The following is a 24,863-nucleotide window of genomic DNA, read 5'->3' as shown; positions in this document are numbered from 1 at the left end:
CGCGGGTGATTTCTTGCTCCCGGGGTGCTTGCGTGGGGGCGGGGGGAGGCTGCCGTTTTCCGCGGTCTGCAGGAGCGGAGCCCTTCCCCCGAGAGCCCCGCGGGCTGGCGCGGGGGCGCAGGTGAGGCGGCCGAGAGGCGCCCGGGCACGGGGCCGGGGCCGGGGCGGGCCGGGGGCGGGCCGGGGGCGGGATGCGGAGCCCGGCGAGCCGAGCTCGGCCTGACGCAGCGGCGGCGGCCCGAGCCGCGGCGGGCGGCGGGGCGGCGCCGCGCTGTGCCGAGCCGAGCCGCGCCGCGCCGCGCCGCGGGTGTCGGCCGGGCGCCGCTGCAGGCTGGCCGTCTGCGGCTGCCTGCGGGGCGGCGGGGCGGCGGCCGGCATGATCCGGTTCCGGAGCTCCAGCATCAGGTCGCTGAGCCCGGAGATGAAGTGCACCGTCCGGCTGCTGGACGACTCCGAGATCGCCTGCCACATCCAGGTGCCGCGGGCGGGGAGGCGGCGGGGCGGCACCGCTGCCCGGCGCCGCGGGCGGCGATGCCCCTTCCCGGGCTGGCGGGGCCGGGCCGGGCCGGGTGCTCCGCTCCGCTCCGCGCTGCGCGGTGGCGGGCGGGCCCGGCCCGGCGCGGCGGAGCGCCCTGCCCCGCGCTCGGCTCCGCGCACCTGCGGCGCGGGCGGCAGCGGCGCCTCCCCGGTGCGGAGCCGCTGCCCGGCCGGTCCCGAGGTGCGCGGCCGGGTGCGGAGCGCGCTGGGTGGCGGCGCCCCGCAGGGGCGCAGCCCCGCGGCGGCAGCGGCTCCGCGCCCTCGGCGGCGCCCGGGGAGGCTCCGCGGCGCGCTGCGCGGCGGCCGTGCTCCCCCGGGCCGGCGAGCGCCGCTTCCAGAGCCAGGCCCTGGGCGTGCGGCCCCGGGAGAGCCCGCCGCAGAGACGGTGCCCCGAGTTCAAAATGAAGTGCCGCCCGCTTCTCCCTCTGATTTGGAAGATAACTCACGGGAGGATTTTCGGAGATAACGGTTGTGCACTTGAAAAGGAAGCAACTTCACTCTAGTGCCTCTGCCCAAATCTTTAATCAGCCCTCTTTAGTCCCTTAAGGAATAAGGGTAAGGAGGCAGAAGGCAAGGAGTCCGTGAATTTCTCGTGGAGCATTATTTGTGCTGTGTGCAAGCAGGAGTATTTGGGATGGGTTTGATGTGACAGGAGGCTTCTAACAAAACCCAGACTGATGCGTTACGGAAGTATTACAGATTCCTCAGCCACAAGCATTAGAAGCTGAGTTATTCTGTTTGAAGTTTCACAGATACTTGCAGAGTTGCTGCGGGAGGAGCTTGGTGTTCAGTTTGGAAGATGTAAGGGGTCTTCTAGGAAGCTGTTGCTCACTCACAGTTGATCTTCTTTTGTTTTACTTTCTCTCTCTGATTATGCCAAATATCTACAGCTCCAAATCAATTCCGTGGTCTTGCATAAAGGCTAAATATGTCTGAAAAATCAATCATCATGGTATGTGTAGCTACTTCCTTTTCTTAGACCAAATTTTGTTGTTATTAGTCTCAGTGGAGCCATTTAAAGAGACACATTGAGTTACACTCAAGAAATATGTATCCTGCAAGTAACAGGAAATTACTGAAACAGGTTATATATACAATTATAATGCTTTTGTTAATGCATAATGAGGTTAGGAGAATCATAGCTTTATGCGTAAGAACCAGAATGGTCTTCAGAGTGTCTTTTTGCATAACTTAATGGAAGCTTTCCATAATATCTCTGGCATCTTTTTTAAAAAGAAAGATTCTTTAAACCATAAAAGAATTTAAACTCAGAGTATGACATGGTGTGGATTGTAGCTAAACAGACTTACACCTGCTAGAAGTATGCCCTTTGCCCACTGAGTAGAAAAAAAAAAAGTCATAATTTCAAGAATTCCATTGTGCAAGGTGAGGTAACAAGTTCAGAACTGTTTCATATTGTACTGTGATGGCTCCTTTCATATCTAACATGAGCAAGGGGAAAAGTGTTGTGTATTATGAGTCAAAATCTTTTTAACTTTCATAGTTCTAAAGGTAATGCTAAACACTGAATTCTGTTATAAGCGATCTAAAACTTGTTTTCCTGAATCTGTCAACAGAGTAAAAAGATCTGAAAGGATATGAATATTTTTTTTCCTAGGAGTTTTAGGTGCTGAAATCCTAAGTGTATAGATACAGATCCTAGTATTAGAATCTTCTTTGATCTTAGTGTCTTTCTGCAGAAACATCCAACTGATGAAGACTTTTACTGCTTCTAAGTTAGCTTTCATTCTTCCTCTGTGTAAAATGCTCCAAAATACTTTATCCTCTCTACAAATATCGTATCTTGTACATCATTGTCCAGTAGTATATGCAAAGGAGATAAAATTTGGCAATACTAGTTATTTAACCTCTTGTATGTATTTAGCTTTTGATATACTAGGTATTAGCAAATCCCAAGTTTTCTGTCTTCAGCCTCTTGATTGGATTTGTATTTCAACTTTCTAACATGGACAAAACTAGCGAGGAACTTTCACAATGCTGCAATTTTGTCTTTGAAGGCAAAAAAGAAAAAAAAAAGTTGCGAGCTAGTCGCATATGTGTGTAATGATGTGTATTCAGAGGGACAAAACAGCCCAGATGATGTGCTGCTGGGTTAATGGCAGAGATGCCAGGGTTGTGCCAGCTGGGACATGTTGAACAGCTGTGTTTTGGTCATTAAGAGGATAAGAAGGCCTAATTCCACAACACTGAGAAATGCCAACAGAGTCTCATAAGGACATGGCGTGCTGTAAGAAATGGCGAAGGACTGAAATTCTAGCCCTCCTTTTTTTGGTAGGAAAAGGGAGCTTGTCTGAATTGGTGGGATGTGTGGTTGGTGATGTGCTGCACTATTGCTGTCTTGATTCTGACAAATCCGACTTTTTCATATATATTTTTTCAGTAGTTAGCTTGCACCTGTGGGTTTGTACTTGAGGGCCCCAGTAACACTTCGGTGCGGAGATGTCTGGTAATTAAATCTTTGTGGATACACTGTAGGTCTTTGACCTTGCCAAATGTGCAACCAGAACCGTCTTACTCGGCCGAAGCATTTGGAGTAGCATGGAGGAAAGTAGAGAGAAGGAGACTTATTTAGGTGCTGCATATATGTATTTTTTTTCTTTGTGTAAATTTCATTGCATTTAGGTAGGAATATAAAACACAGTTTTCATTATAATATTAAACTTCCAAAGTGATACTTCAGCTATGCAAGAGGCTAACAGTGCTTGCTCTTAGAAATTTCTATTTTATAGCAAATAATCAAATTACAACATATGGGATGGTGTGGGGAGACTCGAAGATGAATCATGCATTTGCAAACTGCAGCCAACCAGTTATCGAGCTGTGGAACTGTCATGTAGGTCACTAAGTTGCTCAAGGCTAGGTTTGCAGCTCAAAGGTCAGGATTCAGCCTGTCGTCTCCTTCACTGGAAAGGCTTTTTGACTGCAAATTAGATGAAGTGATGACTGACATGGTAAAGGGTTGAGGCCCAAGGGAGGCTTAACTAATTTTTGTGATGACATTTATTTTCTAGTGCCTCTTACTTATTTGTGAGGCTTCTCTGGGACCAGTATGTTAGGCAGTCTTACAGCAGCACTAGGGTGAAGTTGTAGTAACGTGGCTGAAACAGAGGGGATGTGAAAAACAGCCAATGTCCATTGTCTGTTTCCATTTGCAAAAGAGAGGTGACCTGCTTGTGCAGACTGCTTTAAAAAGCACAGAGCCAAGGCTTAAAAGAGGGCACTGGGCGAAGTAGGTCTTCAGAACTATTGGAAATTTGACTGAGGCAGCAGGAAGACCTCCTTTCTGAAGAAACTAATGAGATATTCATTTTCTGAGTCATTGAGATCACAACCACTTTAGTGCCTGTTTTTGCACACTTCATGCAAAACGTCATGCATCTTGTTAATCTTTTAGGGTCAATAACCTGAACAATTTAAGGAGTAAAGGAAAAACGTTTTTTTTTTTTTTTTTTTTTTTTTTTTTTTTTGACTGATGTATTCTGGAAGATTACATGTGTGTGTTTCAATTGCATTTAAAGTTACCTGTTGAGGCACTGCTATGGCAGACTGTTTGTTATTAAGTGTGCAAGTATTCCTCAGCTTCAGAGGTACCTCTTGAATGTTTAAAATTAGTCATGGTCCTAAATATACCTTGTTGAATTGAAGTCTTAATTATTCTTCAGTACCTTTATCTGAAGGTGTATTCTGGATGTCTGTGTTTGATCAGGGACTCTTGAGTAGGTTACTATCACATTATTATTATTATTATTATTATTATTATTATTATTATTATTATTATTATTATTAATGTAAGTGTGTGTTAGGTACCACTATATCTCTATAAACTTTTTATTTTCCATATATACTTATAACATTCTAGGCCTGCTGTCTATAAAAATACTACTTTTAATATGTTACTTCATTTTAAAATCAATAATTAATATGTTATACTCATTTAGCTGTTCAGTTGTGTGTTGACTGGAAATAAGATTATATGAATGAGTTTTCCTCCCAGCTGCAGCTTGTTAATGCAGTGGTAGTAAAGTGCTTTCTGCATGATTGTTTGTAGAAATACCGTATGGCTTCATCTTTTTGTGCCTCAGTCAACCTCAGTGTAGAACTGTGTGGTAATGGTACTTATTTTGACAACAGAAGCTTTGTTTTGTGTGAGCTTTTCAAAACAAAACTCCATGTAGATATCTGATCAAATATCACCTGACTATGCTACTTTTTGTTGGTGTCTAAATGATCATTTAAAAGTACTAGCTTGAATTCCTGTGTATGTCCAACTTTTCAGCAAGGAAAAAAATATTTAAAAAATGTTTTGGAAATCAAGAAGAAAACAAGCAAAGCAATGCTTTGACTGACTTGTGGTCTGCTCTTAGACCTTGTAGCTTGTGTTGCATAACTAAAAATAAGGATGACAAAATCTGAGAAGGATCACTATCTTCTGTTGCTGATGGTCTAACAATATAAGACTGTATAAGACTGCCTGATGTCTTTTTACTTCTAATTCAGGAGAAACTTCTGTACAGTTTGAATACTACTGTCTGTAGTTTGGGTAGTAACCTACTAGCTTGACTTTAATTCCCCCCTCCCTCCCCAATTTAAAATGTGATGTAGACTGTTACCTCTATTTTTCATTTACTTTTTAATGCATTGGTGATTGGGAATGTGTTTTTTTGCTTAGTATTGTCTGCTTGGTCTGTGTCTTGCAGACAGATGCTAAATTTAAAAGAAATCTTCAACCAAAGAACTCTCTTTAAATTCCTGTCCCTCAATGAAGTCTAGAAAACAACAGAGTGTTTTGAAGCGAGCTTTGAGATAAAAGGGCAGTGTCCATTGGGAAATGAATCTTACTGTGAAGATATGACAGTTTGGAGAAATAAGAGGGAAAGGGAAGGCAGCATGGGAAATGAAGAGAGCAGTGAGGCCAGGGATGAGGAGAAGGCAAAGACTGTAGCTGTGGAAAGGGAAAGGTTAAGGGATTATGTAGACAGAAGGCAGGAGATTTAGTGAATTTATATTTATCCTGTAAGCGATGTCAGAACCGTAACCAGCAAGTGCCTTGAGCTACTGGGATGATGCTGTAATCCATCAAAACAGTAAGATGAGATACGGACAGGGATGCAAGTTAGGACGGATTCTAGGCCATATTTTGTTGACATATTTTAAAAAGAGCATACTAAGGCTTGTGTTCCTAACTCCATGTTTGAACCTCTAATTGTACAGTTACAAGTGCGCTTGGCAAGAGTTGCAGATGAAAAGCCTTCCTAATCAAGCTGAGCCTATGGGTTAAACCTGCCTCTGTTATCATTTCATGTATATGATTAAATTTATAGTAATGTTTTTTTAATAGCACTTATAGATGTGGTCTTTGATCTTTTAAGGACTGAATAAGAAACAAGAAATAGGAATTGTTACTAGAAAGGTACTGGGATATTAGGAATTCTTACCCAGTATATAACGAACTGTGGCTGAAATACATTTCTACTGATATAAGGCTTGTTAATGACATTGCATTTGTCTTTTTCCATGCAGCAGGTTATGCAACAAAATCTGAGCATTACATGTCTTAAAACTGATGCTCTTGCCCTTGGTTTTAACTGGGTATTTCCTATGTATTGTATTTGGCATCTTCATCATCTGAGTTTTGATTACTAGTGAACAAAGGAGGGGAAACTTAAATGTGTGCTTAAGGACATGCCTGGTCTGGGGCTGAAGACAAACCTATGTTTCATTAAATACAAATGGTTAAAATATAAACAAGTATTTCGATATGTTGCTGAGGCCTGGTGCTGCAATATGGGGGAAAAGGAGATGAAAAATACATCTCTCGTTACGCTAAGTTGGCTAGTTAACAATGGCAAGCTAAAAAGATAGTTACTGATTTTAAAATGTCATTATAATCTTTTACCCACCTTCTTTCTGTTAGTCTTGCAACTTTGACTCAAGATTTTTACATTCTTTATTGCCATGTGTGTTCAGAGACTGGCACTGCTTTGGACAGCAGTAGGGAGCTGTAGTAATAAAAGGCAACTGGAAAATCCGTAATAGAATTCAGCACAGCTTAGGTCTCCAAACTGCAAATAACTAGTTTGATCCCATGAGGCTGAAAGTGGCTCCAGCTACAGGAAGACTATATTCAGGATCTTCATATACTCTTATGTCTTGAGAGGACTCTTGGAACCTCGTGAAGTTGAGTTTTGTGGCCCCCTGAGATATTTTAATTTGTGTAGGTTTTTTCAGTATATGAGTCACATTTAATATATGACGCAGCTGAGAAGTGACTTTTTGGCAAAAACAATTGGCCTAAGGTTAGATATGAAATGGATCATTGGTGTAGAAATAGCATATTTTAATTGTCTTGGATTATTTGCCTCAGATAAATTTTCTGTATTGTTCAGGAAATATTTTTATCCAATAAGATACATCACTTTCACCCCTCCCCTCCAGCCTGCCCTCCCCCCCCCCCAAAAAAAAAAAAGAAGAAAAAAAAGAAGAAAAAGATCTGTGCCTTTTCTACAGGAAGGGTGTTAGGGAGATCTGGATTTTGACAGTACATATTTGGCTGGTCTTCTGGAATTGACAGTTATAAAAAGCTCAGGGCCTAAGCGCTTAAGCGCTGAGGCAAAATGGTATCAGATTTTTCTCTTCTCTCTCTCTCAAAAAAAAAAAAAAAAGTGAGAAAGATGGGTTGGGAGAACTGAAGGGTAATTCTTCCTATTCCTGTGAGAAAATACTTATTTTTCTGTAGCAGTGACCTCTCTCCTTCTGGGTATTTTAGTTCATTAATTCAAATATGCTGTAAGACTGCGCTCTTCATCTTGCTGTTCTTTTCTCGCTCTCTTTTTGCCCTCTCTCCCCTGCTCCATGTGGATAATATCAACCTGTTGCCAAGGTTTATAACGTCCAGATAATCTTTCTCTCCTCTTCCTGTTACAGTCAAGCTGTCACCAGGTGACTTCTGCTGTATTTCTCTGATACATATGGAAAATATCTACTCTTCGTTTCTGTTCAGCTAAAACTACTTTTCTGTTTATTGTAGCAATTTGATGGTAATTAAATTAATACTAAATCTGTTTCCTTCAGATCTAAATGTGGAATACCCCCCCACCCCCCAAGAAACACTCCTTTCTCCTCCTTTCCTTCACTTTCTGATTTATTTCATCCTTTCCAGCTACAGGCACTCTGTTCATGAAAGCATTCTTGTTTTCCCTCTTTGTCTTTGATGGAAGATAATTGATTATCAGGACTTGCTGTTTCAGTGTGCTGTCAGGAAAGCTGCTTGCTAGCTCGCTTAACTGTATTTCAGTAGTAAGCTAGTTATGAGTAGTAATCATGCTATTCATGATTGTTCTTCATGGGAGTTACTGATTAACTTGATTAAGAATGGACATCTATATGTTAGTAATGTTACATCTTTCACCTGAGTGAAAGTAACCCAGGAAAAAGCTTGAGATGAAATGGATCATAAAAGTCTGCATAGAGTTAGAAAAAAAGAAATAAAGAAAAAGAAAAGGAAAAGAAAGAAAAAGAAAAAGAAAAAAAAAGACTGACTGCTGGATGTGATCCTGTTCAACATGCTCTAGGTGACCATGCTTGAGCAGGGGGGTTGGACTAGATGGTCCCCAGAGGTCCCTTCTGACCTCAACCATTCTGTGATTAAGCATACGTATAAAATTTTTCAAGACTGCTCACAGCTAGAAAGCAGAAGGTACAGGCTACATGCAATAAGTTTTTTCTCAGCAGAAGGATTCGCAAAAAGAAATAACTTACAGAGTTGCAGGAATTAAAAGTCTGGCCATTCAAAATAGCTGTGATCAGAAACGTGAGCATTTAGTGACTGCAAAATGATTGCTCTTTAAAGACTTCCTCTGGAAAAATGGTAAATGAGTCAACTTTTTTGTTATAAGCACTTTTAATTTCTCCTTTGTTTACTTAAACTCCAGGAAAAAATAAACAGTCTGAATTGAAATGTGCTTTGCTCCTTGCAAACACATTATTTCACAATGATATTTTTCCCATAGGAGTTCTCTGCAGAAGAGAATTGTGCCTTTAAGAAAGAAAAAAAATAAGATTTGCACTTGGTCACTCTTGGCTTGTTATTATAGTATGTAAGCCTACTATGAAAGAGGATGTGACTTTGGATATTTCTGAGAACACTATGGAAAAGGTTTTGCCGTTTTTTCGTACAGTTAGTCTGTGTGTCCTTGTGTTTGTAGGTCTTTCACATAGCTACAACAGCAAGCTAGCAAGAAATGAGATCACAAAACTGGAAAAGCTATCAGGAGAATTTATGGCTGGACTTAATTTAAATCTAAAAAGACTGGAAAGTAGTTAAAAAGCAATTTCAAGTTAATGGTGAAATCCTGCGGAAATTGATGCATAAAGTTCAGATTGCAAGGCCTCTGTTTGTATGAGTAAATTAATCGTTTCCAGGCATGCAGGCTAGTAAAATATTTTTGTCTCTGAAACATAATAGTGTGGCTGCATGCACGCTGCCTTTTGAGAATGGTTCCTGGACCATTACATCTGCCAGTCGATGCCTGGGAATTGCTTAGGAGGAATGCTAATTGGCACAAGCCAGATTTTTGCCAGTAATGGTCTAACAGTTTATGAGCACTGGTGATGGGTTTTAGCACCCCAAAATGCTTGATTTCAGTGTTAATATAGATGCAGTTTCTGTTTTCAAAAGAAAAAAAAACATTTTATGAGTGACTGAAGACATACTTATGATATTTAGACATGTCTGTGTTTATAATGCTCTCTCCTTCTAAAGGGGAAAAAATGAAATATTGTATGCAGCATCTTAAACTATTAGTGATGGTTAAACTAGGAATAGTAGTGGTTTCAGTAGCTGCTTACAAAACAGCCGTGTTCAGGATTTGTGGCTGTCATCTCGGATTTGAACCTGTAATCTCTTTTGAGATTCTTGGTTTTATGATTTTTTTTGAATATTTGTAGCTACTGGGGCTTACACAAAAGCACTCTGCAGTGTCAGGACCTCAGGTCTTTTTTTCTTTTTTTTTTTTGAACTGATACAAATGTCTCTTAACCCCAAACGCTGTAGTAGAATACAAAATGAAGCACAGTTTTTTCTCTGAATCCTGAATGCAGATGCAGCCTCTCTGTAGAGATACTAGAGGACCTAATTTTAATCCTATTTCTTCAGGAGTAAAATACAGCTCATCTATCACTTTCACTCTGTTACTTTAAAATTGTTTAATAAAGGCACATACTCCACAGATTCATTGTTTCTCTAGTCTTAGATGGGATACTTACCCAAGGTGTTTGATTTGAACCCTGAAGCTGTGTGGCAGCAGCTTGAACTCAAGTAACTTCTGGGATTTATCTTGAGCCACTGAGCATGCCAGTGTGGGGTGCGCGCCAAACACGCTACCTCCGCTTGCTCTTGCTCTGTGTGAATTTTCTTCAGCTCTATCCTGGAAAAGAAAAGAAACAACACAGGCTTTTACAGATGGGGCTGTGAGTGATTCAGTGTGCAGTCTCAGCCATTCACAGAAAATTACTCCAGCAGCTCACTGCGCTTCAGGCAGTTGCTAGGTGCAGAATCAGGGAGGCTTTTCTGTTGTGACTGGAGAATCCACTCACATTGCCAAGATTTCCGGATTAGTTTTCTTATACAGTCTTGCAGTTTGTGCTTCAAGTGTCCTCAGTTCTGACAGATGTAAAGAATAGGAATCATCAGTCCCACAGACAGCAAATCCTGCTGTCTGGTGTCTATCAAAGAAAAAAGAGTAGCACATATAAATGAAACGCAAACAATGATCTGTATTTTCAGAAGGTTCTGTGTTGTCTGCTATTCTGGTTGTTTTCTGTGTTTGGATTAGATAGAGAAGCTAAGTAATAATTCTCATTTTGTAGCTCTGTGTGGAGCTGGTTTGTATCATGCCCAGAAGAGTTTATGGTCTCATTTGAAGGAAGGCACAATACGGAAGTGCGTAATTAGTGTTGTGATTATGAGACTGCACAAAGTAATTTGTGTGACTGGCCCAAGTTTTGAGCAAGGAAAGGGAGGAGGATGATGACTACTATGGAAGAAAAAGAAATTACAAGATTTGGATGCTGGTTTGTGTATGGAAGAAAGCAAGGGATTTCTGAGGTTACATGGAATGTTGCAGAGAAGATGGTGATATTCACTAAACTCTTCTTGTATTTGTAGCTTGTTTCTATTTCATTCCATTTTTCTATGTTATTTGTAAAATAAGGGGCAGATTCCATCTGCTATATAATTTTTACTATTTTAATGTGATTACTTCCTGATTGTTGACTTCATGTCTGTATTAAGGTGTCAGGAAATGAATTCAATTACAGTTAGTTGTGCAGAGGATCTGCTGTCTCCCTACTCTATGCAGGCTAATGACATTTGTGAATTTAGCTAGAACCCCAAAGGTTTTAGTTTGGTTTGGGATGGCAGGGAGAAGAGAGATTGGTTGTAGTTCTGCCATGTAGAGCTGTCAGTTTTGCTTTCTACTTCTGCTTTTTGGAAATTCTTAATATTATTGCTTTCGCTATCATGGATGAAGATATCAGTACCAGACCTAAATCCATATGCCTGGGTATGCTACTGAGACCTTTACCTAAGTCACCAGCTATGTGTGTGTGTATATATATATGTGTGTGTGTGTGTGTAGATACAGTATACACGTATAAATCTTTTTTTTTTTTTCCATGGGGCAAGATACTGTTAGATATGCAACGAAAAGCTAGATTTGTTAACAAATGCTATTCTGTGGTCAGTCCCTTTTAGTAGTTACTTTACAGTGAATGATCAAATAACTTTTATGGATTTAGGCTAATCATTGCTTAGATGTTTCTTACTGACTTTTCATGGGTTTCTTTTGTCTTATTGTTTTGATGATGATCCAAAGTTAGAATTACGGGATATTGATTACCAGAATCACTACTTCTGAAAGTTCTATATTGTATTTTGTTTTTTGTAATGCTTTGGTGGTTTGCCAGCTCAATAAAGTATCTTGACTCAGTTCTTTTGTTGTTTTTGGCCACATATTATCTGCTCATGATAATGTGTGTGTGCATACATGTATATACATGTATTTCAAATATTCAATATTATTATTCTTGTAACTTATCTATAATTGTCTCTTCATTTTTAAAACTTTCAAAATACCCTAGTTGTCTATATCTCTTTGTTTTCCTGACTGTGATTTGTAATCATCAGATTTTTCTCTTACGTATTTTAGACACTTTGGTTTCTCCCCCCTCTTATTCCTTAGCCTATTCATTCTCACCAATTTAATTTCTTTTCATCAATAAAATTGCAAAAATCTTTATGTTCATAGTCTATTAGGCTGAGTCTTCTTGTAACTCTTACTGTACTTTTTCTGTCTTTCCCCAAAAGCCTTAATAGAGTTTGTATATATTTTAAAATCAGTTTTCTGCACTTTGTAATATGACTTGTTACTCATTCTTTATGTTTACACTATCACATGAAATACTGAATGATAATGAGGAGGCTCATGAATTCTGGAAGTGTATCTATATCCTGTAAAGATTTTCTCACAGTGTCAGGAAACAAATAATATTTAAGCATTCTCCTTTCCTGCCTACATGAATTTCTTACTGAAATTGTTAGCACTGTTTTTCAGCTATTTGTCTTCTGTAGGCTTATTCACATCTTTTAATTTTTCCTGTTGTACTAGAATTTATTCAGACATGCTGTCTTTTTACAGGAAGTTGTTTCTGATAAATAGTTTAGTGGATATCTTGTGTCCTGAAAAGATAAATACGAACTGAACATTTATGTATTCATAGTTTCAACACCTGCCTTTTTAAGTGTTTTTTTCCTATGCTGTGAATATTTAGGCTGTTGTTGCTTTGTCATTAGAGCTGTCATTGTAATGTAAAAATGGTAAGCTATATTCCATTTTCAATGTTTCCGTATTCATGACTATGTTGAAGACGGAAAAGTTTTTGCTGCATTTAATGGGTTTAAGTTGCTTTTGTGAGCTCTGCCTAGTAATATCTTTAATGATTAGGAAATACAGACAAAGGAAAATAAAGATACAGATTTTAGGTAGGTACCTACCTCATCTTCTGCAGTCTCCACAGCTGGAGCTTTTGGCTATTTGCAGGGCACTGATTTGTAATAGTGATTTTGATGTACTCCTCCTCTTTAATCAAGCTGCACTTCTACAATAATTCAAGGAAGATGGAAACTCTACTAGGTGTTTTGTGTTTTGGCAGGCAGGAACAATTTCTTCTTAACCACAAGGCAGGTCACTGGCTAGGTCTAAGATATTTTATTCTGCTCACAACTCACTTCTGCGGTTCTCTTACTGGCTACCTGCCTCAGAGGTAGATGCAGTCCTGATCTGAACATGGAGCTGAGCAGCTGCAGACACGCAGTATAGCATGAGCTTTGTAGGTGGCAACAGTGTGGGCAAGAGACACACATGTCCTGGTTTTCTTCTGGCAAGATTATTCTTGGTCCAACCTGATACATCTTGAGTTAGAGGTGAATGAGTGATGCAGGGTACAGTATTATAAGACTTATTAATTATTTATACTGTTAAAGAGGAAGAAGGTATATTAGCCCCTTTATTGTTGTGAAGGAAACCTCTTCTTTGCTTTCAATCTTGGCTACACAGTTAATCTCTCTTTTTTTTTTTTTTTTTTTTTTTAACAAAGAACTTTGTTCACTGTATCAAAGTGTTTTTTTCTGCTTTTCTACTTTTCTATGAGTTTTTATAGAGCAAGCAGGTAGGCATGGCAATATGTAAATGCTCTTTGAAATTCCAGTTTGCTGACTTGATAGTGCTTACAGAAGACAAGAAGAGCTATGTTCGTCATGAACCTGCAGAGCTGGTTTGTACCCTATATAATGTTTGGCATCTCTGAGAGAGATACGGAAAGAATTGCATTTTCTAACCTCTCTCTGCTTCCTCTCTCTCCAGAGGATTCACTGCTTACGCAGAAACCAACGTGTTTGCTAGAAGAGGATTCAGAGTGTGTTATCCTGCAGGCTGAAGGATGAGGAAAGGGATATGATTCTAGAGGGAAGGGAGTTTAATAAATTCTATTTTCCTGTTGTCTCCATACAGGTTTGATACTGCTTTATAGTTAAAATTGGATCTGCATCTACAGAGTACTCTCTCTCTTTCCTTATTTTGAACTATGTAACCCTTTCTCATGCGTTCCTGAAATAGAACAGCCAGACATACACTCAAAAAAGGAGAAAAATAAAAGGGGAAGTACTGTCCTCCCAAAGGTGTACAGGAATTCCTGTATTCATGGAGCAGCATTTCTTTGTAGAAATATTACTGAAGAGTTGTCTTGCCCAGAGAGAGAGGTTTCTGCTTTATGAACAAGATAATTGTGTACTTCTGTTCAAAGTAAACATCATTTTGACACATTTCATGACTGCAAGGTATTTTATGTGCTCACTGGAATAAACAACACACAGGGCTATCTCAGACTCTTTGTCAATGGCAATTGCTGTGCCTGAACTTAAGCATCTTTCAGCTAAAGCAGAGATGAAAAGCAGACTCCAGCACTTGAGGGCATGTGAGGTATTTTTGACACTCTGGAGGAAAGCAAGTCTGTAAAGCCTTAATGATTGCTCCTTCATCTGTGCAGATTCACTATAACCGGTGCCAGATCTGCTGTAATATTGATGACATTCTTCATCTAATTAATGGCCCAAACATAACAGGCTATATACTGGTAGTGTAATTGTTTTTTTTTTTTTATTTTTTTTTTATTTTTTTTTTATGTAGGGAGAGTACAAATGATGAAAACTGCACGTAGAAATGTGAGCTATGATTGCAAATTTGATATGTGATGTGATTTTTGCTGAATGAGTGAAATATATTTTCAACTCTGGCTGTGTCCAACAGGCCATTCCATAGCTTAACTGCCATGAGAAATTTCATTAAGCAGATTCTGGAATAATTCCCTGACAGTGAGGCAATTAATGTAGTGTAGCAACAAATACTATTAAGAAGAAGGCTGAGTGATTTGTGACTGCATTCATCCCAAACACAGTATTAGAACTGGTGGTGGTGAAGATTGCCTGTTGCTTTTCACCTTATCATCCATCTTTGTCTGTGGTTTGGAGTTTGACAAAATGTGTTGTAGCTAGAACAAAGCAGTGGTTGGTGAAAAATTAAAAAAGGGTGGTATGCATGTTTAGCTAGACATGACCAAGTAGTAATGGAGTTCAAGATTACGGTATGGGATTGGGAATGATCAGATTTGGCAGAAGTGGAGCTGTAAGGACATGTGGTCATAGTCCCTGGGAACTAGGCTGGCTGATATGACTTTGTCCCTCTGAGCAATAAGAGATGATGTTAACAGAAAAACTCCATCCACTGACATTTTATGGCCTTTGTGGGACTGCACATCCTGAAATGTCTGTTTTTCCTGTTTCTGTGGGGCATGCTGTGAGCTGTTTATCTAAATTTTAAGGATAAAGGTGGCTTTTTGGGAGGACATCAATGAGTCTGTTTAACTGGGAGCTCCGTAAAAGTTTTGCAAGAATATCTACAAACTTTTCAAATTTGGGATAGAAGCATTAATAAATGACTTTCCCTCTGTACTTGCATTTGTACACATATATTTGTGGGGGAATGTCTTTCCTGAGATTCGTGAGAGGTATTTTGTTCCTCAGCTGTTTTTATGGGGCAGTTATCTTCCATTGGGATTGACCTTGTGTCTCAGAGAGTGTCAGAGCCCTTACTACTTTTGTCTCATGATTCTCACAAGCAGATGTATGGCTTTGTACATGGCAGTGTTGCTTCGTGACCACAGGTGCTCTGATTTAAAGCATTATGTTTTGTTATGTTCTTTACATGGTAACTATTCAGGAGTACAAACTGAGTGCATAGCACAGGGAAGCATTCAGAATTCAATAAAGGCAAACCAAAAATTACTCCACATGCCTTTCAGAGGCTCATAATTTGGCATAGGGAATCAGGTTTCTTTCAGAGCCTATTCCTCCTTTGTACTAGTATTGTCACAGATTTTTGATGGATGCCTTCTTCTTTTCTTGCAAGAGGAACTGATAGGAATTTTCTTCCATGCTGTGATTTGTTTTTCTCTACCATATTATCATTTTTTTGTAGGATTTGCAATTTTTAATGATAAATGTACTGACAAGTTTGAGCAACTTCCATTAAGAATGCATGCTATTCCATTTATCTGTTTAAAAAAACTCAGATGCTTCAGTTTTTTCAGAATATCAAACAGATGCACAGAGCTTAGTGTCATCAAGCAAGTAGAAGCTTGACACAGAAGATTTTGGTGGAGGATGTTTGTGGTCACTCTTTCCTAGAAGAAAGGATTTTCCTGGGAGGAAGTGCTAGGTTGCTTGTTTTGTAAATGTAAAAAGTGGGCGAAGGGAGCTGAAAAGGATAGGCAATTGCTCTCAACTCTCAACAGCAAAAAGACAAGGAGGGGTAAAGCAAGAGGGGCCATATAGGTAGAGGAAGAGTTATGACTGAAGACAGGCAAATGAAGAGTGACCAATGGGAATGTTGAAATCATTAGAGGGATGCACAGAATGACATTTGGCAAAGCCAGAGAGTATGGTATTGGTATAATCTAGTTATAACGTGCTGGTAACAGAACACTGTCTTGTTTCTTTATACCCTTGTCTACTTTGGGGTTAGGAGGAATGATGATTATTTGTAATAAGAATATGATTTCAGGAAACAAAGTACAGTGTGTGTTAGTAGAACATCAGGTTTCACATACTTAAAAAAATTAATTTGGCAAATAAGAGCTTTTTAAAAGCCTTGACAGGCCAAGGATACCTGGACTGCAAAGCTGGTTGTACTGCATCAGCAGTGGAACCCCATTTTCAATTAAGAAATGGTATTTTAATACTTCCTGTTTTGAATTTGGCTTAGAGCATTCTGAATAACATACCAGCACCTAGCTGTGCTTTGGCAGAGTCACAATCTTCTGAATGATATCATCTAGAATTTCTTGTTTTGGGATTGTCTGTAATGCAGTCTACAGACTTTAAAGGTAAGTTGAGCTCTTTAGCTGCTACAAAATTTCTGTTCTTGTAACTTATCCAACAAATTATGTGTACTTGAACCATGAATGGTATGATTTTTGTTATGATCAGCACCTTTTAATGCTTCAAGTGCTGTTACACTCTTTTAACAACAGAAAAGGTTGGCATTTCTTTTATAAAAATATTAGATTGCAAAAATTGAAGAGATTGCATGGAAAGATCACAAAATTGCTGTAACTGCAAGGTATTGGTGGCCATGACCATCATGTTTTGGATACTGGGATAAGAAAATTGATCTACAGGCGTAATTCTCCCTGAAAAAGAAATGCAGAAGCTCTGCCTTCACAATCTCTCTTAGATTTAAGGTTGGTGTTAGAGAATGCTGCAACAGGTAAAAGTGCTGATGAACTCCTTGTTGGCTTCCAAGGTAGTTTGCTGCTTTGAAGAAAAAAACTTGAGATACTAGGGGAAATGAAAGCATATTTAGAAAAATTAATGTGAATGTTAATTTACCTGAGGCATTTGATTAGGTTGAGGGAAATTAGACTAGATTAGTTTAGTAGACTAGATTAGTTAAAATTAGACTAGGTAACAGGTTTTTAGAATAAGACAACCAGCACTGATGCTGAAAGACAGCAATTCTGGGAATATCTGTTAGAAAATTAGTAAGCTAAAGAACCTAAACACTTAATGAACATTTCACAGTTGTTTTTTAAAGGATTGTTTAATGTGATTAAGTATTGTGTGGTGAAGAATGCTAGCAAACTGCAGGTGTTCTCAATTCCTAACAAAAAATGTGAAGGAGAACTGGTTGTGTGCTTATTCCATAATTCATTATCTATTCAGAGGTATTATGCATAAGTCTTCATATGGCATGTCTGAAAGGAGTTTTGTTACTAGCAACAGATTTCTTCTTAATTTTATTAACTAATTAGAAGTGAATGCAAGTATATATAGTGCTCTCCTTACTACTGAAACAAGGGAAGTAGGAATTGGAAATGCAATAAAGTACCTTACATTACATCTAATTTTTAAAGCATTTAAAATATTTATTCATCTGTTATAAGTAGACTATTATAAGTAGACTACGTGCCAGAATACGTCTGTCAGCTGCAAAACAAGTACTGTACAATGAATGAAATGTGTCTGAAAATAAGTTGGAACAGAAATTTAGGCACTTCAGAATGCTTTGTCACCCATTTTACTAGGTAAGAATATTTGCTTTTACCTGCTTTAATTCTGGCAAGAATGTTTCCTGCCCATTGACTTCCTTGTCTAGTATATAACTAAGGGGATGGATCCATGCTTGTTCCCTCCAAACCCATGCTACTAGCAGTTGAAGTTGGAAATTAAATGATAGTTTTAAGGCTAGTCTCTGTCACCGTGAGAATTATGTTATAATTTAGATCAACCTTAGGCAAAGCCATACAATGGAAAATACACAAAGCTGTCATAAAAGAATTCTATTTAGATTAAGGTGTGTACAACTATTACTTGTTTAGCCAATTAGTGACATCAGTTAAAACCAAATCTGTAATACAAAACATCCAGCAGGAAATGGATCCGTTTTCAGGTGTAAAACGTTTCAAAAGCTCAGATTGAGAAAAAGGCATTTTTGTAGAGATTTGAGACTGGAAAAAATGATTAGCTGTTTTTCAAGAAAGTCCTCCGAAGTGTGCTAAGGTGTGCAGGAGCAACTGAGTTGTCCCAGTGCAGTGAAATCAAAATAGCTTAGATTTATGGAGGATAAACTGTTATATGCAAGTCAGATGTCACTTTTATATCCTAAATCTTAGAATCTTGAACATGCACAATACATAGAAGTAGTTGCTCTGAAATGTGTGTGTTTGTGTGGTTTTTTATATATATATATTTTGTTGTATCCTTACACTGACTGTGTGGTTTTTTATATATATATATTTTGTTGTATCCTTACACTGACTGTGCCCATTTTGTTGTACTGTAAGTGCAACACACTTGCACTTGGGAAATACACTGTAAGTAATTTCCCAAATTGCTCTTGTCAAGTTACAGATAAGAGATTTGAAATATTGTATCCAGGTTTGCTGGTGTAGACATGTTTACGCTGACAATCTTGGGCAAGAACAGCAGTTATTGTTTTAACAGATACAGCTTTTATCTTCAGGTTTGTTCTTCTAAAAGGCTGAGCATGCACTACCAAAATCACTTGAGCGTCACAATGATCTTTGAAAATTATTTTTTTGTAACAAGACCACGATCTTGTCAGACCAGATAAATAATGTGTATGAGGCTGCATATTTCTCACGAAGATAGCTTTTTCAAGGACTCGGAACACAGAGGTTGTTTGCTGTATGTGCTATAATAAAGCTGGTTTTATGCCTGATGCAAACAAATAATGAACTGGAGTTTTCTGTGGTGATGCTGTTAAAGCTGTCTCTGATTTCTGAGTTCCAGTCAGTGTGAAGAGGAAGTAATAAGCTATTCCACTGCCATAAGAAGCCACTAATCCATATTTTGCTTCATTTTCTCTGCACAAGGTATTAATGGTTAGATGGTGTAATATGGAAGGGAATCTAATAAATCTAATCTTAGACATGTTTTTATGGTGCCAAATAAGTTCGCCAAAACAACAAGCCTTGTAAAAGTTGACTACTTCTTAATGGTTTCTTTGTATCTTTCTTACAACACCTTTTTCTGCAGCAATCGTACAGAAATTACTGGTTGCATATAAGTAGATAATTAAAATTGTTTTAAAACACTAAAACATTTTCAAAAAATCTATTTAACATTATGATAAATTAATAAAGAATCCTGCATTTACAATCTTAAATGCTTAATATTATTTGTGTAAAACTTTATTTTAAAGTTTAGATCCTGAGATCACAAGGCAATCATTTAAACCTAGAGTTGGCATGGTAGCTTCTCTTTCTCATCATTAGCCTCCTGGTCAGATTAGGAATGAGTGTTTTCATTCTACTTCTCTTAAACATTTCCTCTCAGTGACTCCTGCAAACTTCAGAAACTGATCAGAACTGAAGAAGGAGGAGGACATTTTTTGTTTTCCTCTTCAGACCTGTAAATGAGTTTTCCACCTCTGCAGTTTAGTGTGTGCTGAGTTTTGCCTCTAAATTAGAACCTTGGTTCATCACTTATCTCACAGTGCAGAGTAAGTCTGGGGTGGGTTTCCTTCACAGAGCTGACAACTTCATATATTGGCTCTGCCACTGCCTTACTTTCTGTTCTGGGCAAGTCCATCTGCTGGTCTGTGCCTCATTGCCTGTTAATGTAAGAGTGAATTATGAATTGACAGAGGACTTGCAAGGCCATGTGTCATTTTAAAAAAATTCTTGTGTATAAGAGGAGACAAATAGAAAGGTCCTAAGTATTACTATTATTCACGTTTCTAAAATAGATTTGCAGGTAGTATTTTTTTGCAGAAGGGTCACAAAAGTGTGACAGTCCTAATTACCATGATTTTTTTTTTCATAACAAAGTGATTTTTGAAAGTATTTTGAAGGAAAGAGCCAGAATTACTGCTGGAAATTCTTTTTTGCAATAAATTCTGTTTGGAGAATAGAAAGGCAATGTTCTTGGAGATGCAGGTCTTATTCTACTTGTGAACTAGATGAAAAGAGTCAAACCTATAAAGGATATGAATTTTTGTAATTATTTTAAGAGCATATGTCCAGATTCTTTCTTTTTCAGTCACACAAGCCTGATTTGTCCAGGATAAATCAGGTGCTTAAGCATATTATTTAAGTTGGAGACAGCAAATACCCATCTTTCAATTGAAGAGAGGAAAACCAAAACACAAAAATCTGTCCTGAAAAAATAATTTAGAAGGGAGACTTTTGTAGTTTCTGCTAGGTTTACCACTGAATCCTACATAGTAATACCAAAGATAGAATTACTGGTCACAGAAGACCTCCTTGTGTCAACAAAAATTTTTAGGTAAATGAGAACAAGTGCATTTTATTACTTTGTTTCTTCATTTTATTATTTCCCCTGTCCCCTTCTCTCCCAAGTCTCAAATACTGAACTAGTTGCATCTTTTTGTGCTGGGATGACAGTATTTCAGAGAATATTATCTTTTTCCACAACCCCCAACTCCACTCTTTGTAGGGATATCTTGCCTGGTGGGATGAGGCATCATCGGAGTGACAGGGCTTCTGCTGTGTCTGAAACTTTCAGTGAGGTGACCTGAGGAGCAGGAGCCCTGACATTGCCATGAAGCTCTTTGTGTCCCCTTGCTCTTGGGCAGGTCTCTCTGTGCCACGGAGATATGCAGTTGCTGAAAGGTGCTCTTCTGGGAGACACTTTTTCTTTAAGGCTGGCTTTGAGCACAGGCAACAAATGGATAGCTCAGGGGGAAGATAGGCCTGTACCAGAGCCCTCTATTGATGCAAGTGAAGATGGGGTGAGTATTAGCATCTTCTGCTGGAGGGGTGATGGTTGTGGCCTATGACTGTGGCACCAGGAGCACTGGCTGTTGGAGGGCCAGGGGCCCTCTGGTACTATTGGCAATCCTGGGCTGGGCCTGGCCACCAGGGAGTGGGACACCAGGGGCAGCCTCACTCCTGGCGGCCTCAGGCACCACTGTGGGGAGCAGTTGGGGCTGAGGTGGGGGTTGGAGGGTCTGTGGCTGGGCCAGGGCAGGATCATGGTGGGGCTGGAGCCAGCCCCATGGTGGCATTGTGGGGCAGTGACTGGGTAGGGCAGAGATAGGGACCTGTCGAGATGGGGCCAGACGGGAGCAGGAGGTCCAGGGGTAGGACAGATATCCACAGTCGCTGGTGATGCTGGTGCTGCCCTTTGGCCCAGATGCAGACCACTGTCTCTATGGCTGTTTCCTCACCCTGAGCCAGGGGAGGCCGGTACCATCTGTAGCTTGGGGAGGGAAGGGGATGGTGGAGAATGCTGCTGAGAGATTGCGTGGGGACAAGTAGGGGGGAAACTACTTGCCTACTCGTAGCAGCAAGAGGACAGTGAGGGTGTCCATGGGGAGACACTCATGTTGTCCCTCCCTAAAGACTGGCTGTGTTGCCTCTGCACCTCTGAATTTTTCATCTTGGAGGTGAGGACAAAATTATGTGTTTTTTGCAGGAACCTTTGAGCTGGCTCTGGCTCTTTTGGCCTTGCATGTTTCCTTACCAGCTTCATTATGTGGATATTCATTCTTCAGGAGTGTAAAATGCTGTGCATAAAAGCATTAATGCTATTTATGTCGTTCCTGATATTTCATACTGGCAGTGGTCCAGTTACAAAGTCCAGACCTTCAAATTTGGAGTAATTACTTTTCATGTGTATTCCCATTACAGTCACAGCAGCATATCTCTAGGTGTATTTGTAGCTTGAATATTTGGTGTGTTTCACATTTTATTGTACTGTAGCTAACAAGTTATGCCAATAAAATATCCATAGAGCATATTTGAATGAAGAGGATGAGCATTTTCAATGTGAGTTCATAGTATTCTTCTCATTTTGATTAAATAAAATATTTTCAAAAATTTTTCCACTTTAGTATCAATATTGTGTCTGGGGGTTATATCTGGAGCATAAACAGGTCTTCAGAAAAGTGACTGGCCGTGCTGGATGCTTGCAAATTGAGTAAGCTGGTACTGGCTAAAGTAAGCAATTCTGATTTTGGCCTTCTCTCTGCTTTATGGTTATTTCTTGGGTCACACCCTGAAGACTTTTGTGATATTTAAACTTAGTTCTCTAAAATAGTCCTAACTTGTATCACACATCTGTCCAGAGGAATTTGCTTTTCCATTTGTCTGATGTTTTAAATCATTTCTCCTTTTTTCATTTCTCATTAGACTGAATATATCTTCACAGAAGGCAAATTATGCTATAGATACATAATATAGTAAGAGTTATGTTTTCTGTTTTCTGTTATGGTCAATCTGTGGAAGAAGGATCGAGTCTTCCAAAATGCTCCCTGGGATGCTTTGGTTTATGGTTGTTCCAGGTTTGATGTTTTTGTTGTTGCCAGTGATTAGGTTCACAATGCCAGTATACCTTTGTAGCCCTAAACTTGATGAAGCTTGATAGGGTAACACATAAGTTCTTGAAAATAAAGCATATGAACAAGTGAGTAGAGACTGAGAATCTGTTATGGTCACATTCCCTGATAGAATTTTGCTACATCCAGTCAGAAATTGAAAGGATCTTCCAGTATTCATTGAGAGACCAGTCAGGAATTACAGTGTTTTTTAGCCAGCCCAGCTGTTAGTGAGTGATGCATCAACTGTTTTTCTAAAACTAAGCTCAAAAGCCAGTTCCCTTATTTTTTGAGAGTTTTTTAGTGGTAGTACACAGTATTTGCTATTTAAGACAAATTTAGACTAAATGATCGGAACACTAATGTTGCTGTGCTGTTTTTGAAGGTCAGAAGTAACAATCTGTTTTGACTAATGTTTCTGATTTTAAAAAAAATCTTCATTTAAATATTTACATATTTGCTTTTATTATAAATAAAAGGCTCTCTTATTTTCTATGAGCAGTCTTAAAGGAATGTCTCAATCTATACATGTATTATGAGGAGAAAATATGTTTGAATGAGTGGCTAAATCATACTTGCTTGTCTCTGTTAATTCTGATTAGTTTATTCTGTAATAGATTTTTCCATTGGTAGTTATAATTCCTCAGTCATTTCAATATATAGCATTTGCATATGTGCTGCTAGAAACTGGTTAGGCTCTGGATTTGTGAAGTGTAAAGACTTTTTAAATCAATTTATTTACGTGATGTAACAATGGTTTGTTATAGCTGTAACTGCAGTTTGCATGACCATGATGGCCTTTCTGTATATTCAATATTATTTTCTTTTAATTATTATAATGCATTGTTTATATCAGAACAGGTTCTAGATATATAGACCAGGTTAATTTGAACTGTGCAGCTATTGGGTGCTAAGTACGGTGTGTGCCTTGCATTTTCCACAGGTTGTGGAGGTCAGCATGTCTAATCCTAATGTTAGTTCTTCATTTCTTCTTGTTTATATAAATTAAATAATGGGCCATACTTAAGTAATCCTAATTCTATAGGAAATGTAAATATTTTAAAGTCTAGTAAAAAAAAATCTCCCACAGACAGGATCTTGTTCTGTAACCTGTGCTGCTTTTGTTCCTCCCTTTGCATTTTTGCTAAATGGTGCCTGTGGTACATATTTTCACTTTATTCTGTGTTTCTTAAGCTCTGCTTTGCCCTTTAGCACTCTCCTCTCCACAGTACTTGCTTTTCAAAGGAGTTTCATGGGGTGACATAATATCTGATTCAGTTGGCTCAGTTTCAGAACCTGATCTGATCCTAGCTAGAAACTCTCTGCTTTTTGCCATTGCAAATGTATTTCCTTCAGTTTGCTATTGCCTCATTCAGCATGCTGTTGGTGGAGCCACTCATTGTATAGTCCTTCACTAGTTAGCCTTTTTAAACCTGTCTGTAGTCCCACTCTTTCTCTTCTCCAACTAATCTCCCTTTCTTCCTGTATACAAACTCATTTGTAAACCTAAGTTGTACTTCACCAAAAAGCTGATGACAAATTATTTAGTGCCCAATAGAAGTTTGATGCAATTTGTAAGAAGTTGTCTCTGTAGATGACTTGTAGAGAAATTAAAAAAGGTCTTTTTCATGATGGTGGAATGCAGCACCTGCCTTTTGCTTGCAAGTGCTGACTTCCCAGAAAAGCTACACTCACAGAATTTTGGTGGAAGTTTTGTGTACTTTTGATGACCTGTAATCATTTTATCAATTATACTGACATGATCATTGAGGAGTTTACTCTATGAATATTGTTGTTAAAGCAGGAGTACATAATTACTTTGAGTCTGTTCAAAGTAGACCTTGATTAATTCAAGGTCTGTGAAGTCCAGCACCAGGGAACATTGCAATGCACTCACTCCAGCTCTATAGTGCCATGAGAGGGTTGTGAGTTTTCAAAGTGGTTGGGAGCTGGAACACTACATTACAGGTACTTCCCAAAGCCCCGGGCAAGCAGGAGAAACATCAGAAGTGAAGGATTTCCTGTGAGAACATAAGAGTTATTGAACTGGGCCATTGGTGGAGACTTGGCAAAATACACAGCCTGGATGTGGACCAAAATCTGCCATTTTATATCTATTTATGCCTGGTTTAACATGTTAGAAACTCTTAAGCAACTGGTAAGAAAACAGAATAGTTCAATATACTTTGAAAATACCTAAGAGTTGATCTGGAAGAAAAAATCAAATACATGTAGGGTCTTATTAATGTAGCAAGTTTAATTTGTATTTGTACTGTTATTTCGCAAAATAAAGTGTTGCCATTTTTTAACATATTACAGCATTATAGTTAA

At 39.1% G+C, this 24,863-nt stretch overlaps 1 protein-coding gene across 1 annotated transcript in view; it reads left to right on the top strand.

Moving 5' to 3' along the window:
* Positions 1 to 376: 376 nt before the first annotated feature.
* Positions 377 to 24,863, top strand: part of FRMD3 (FERM domain containing 3) — a 139,701-nt gene continuing 115,214 nt past the window's right edge. The window contains exon 1 of the mRNA XM_062599285.1: positions 377 to 475. Within this exon, the coding sequence (XP_062455269.1) occupies positions 377 to 475 (99 nt within the window). The remainder of the gene's footprint in view (positions 476 to 24,863) is intronic.

This window comes from Rhea pennata, chromosome Z (genome assembly GCF_028389875.1).
Source record: "Rhea pennata isolate bPtePen1 chromosome Z, bPtePen1.pri, whole genome shotgun sequence".
Lineage (NCBI taxonomy): Eukaryota > Metazoa > Chordata > Aves > Rheiformes > Rheidae > Rhea > Rhea pennata.
Note: the sequence above shows the minus strand (reverse complement) of the source record. Positions and strands in the feature narration are given on the sequence as shown.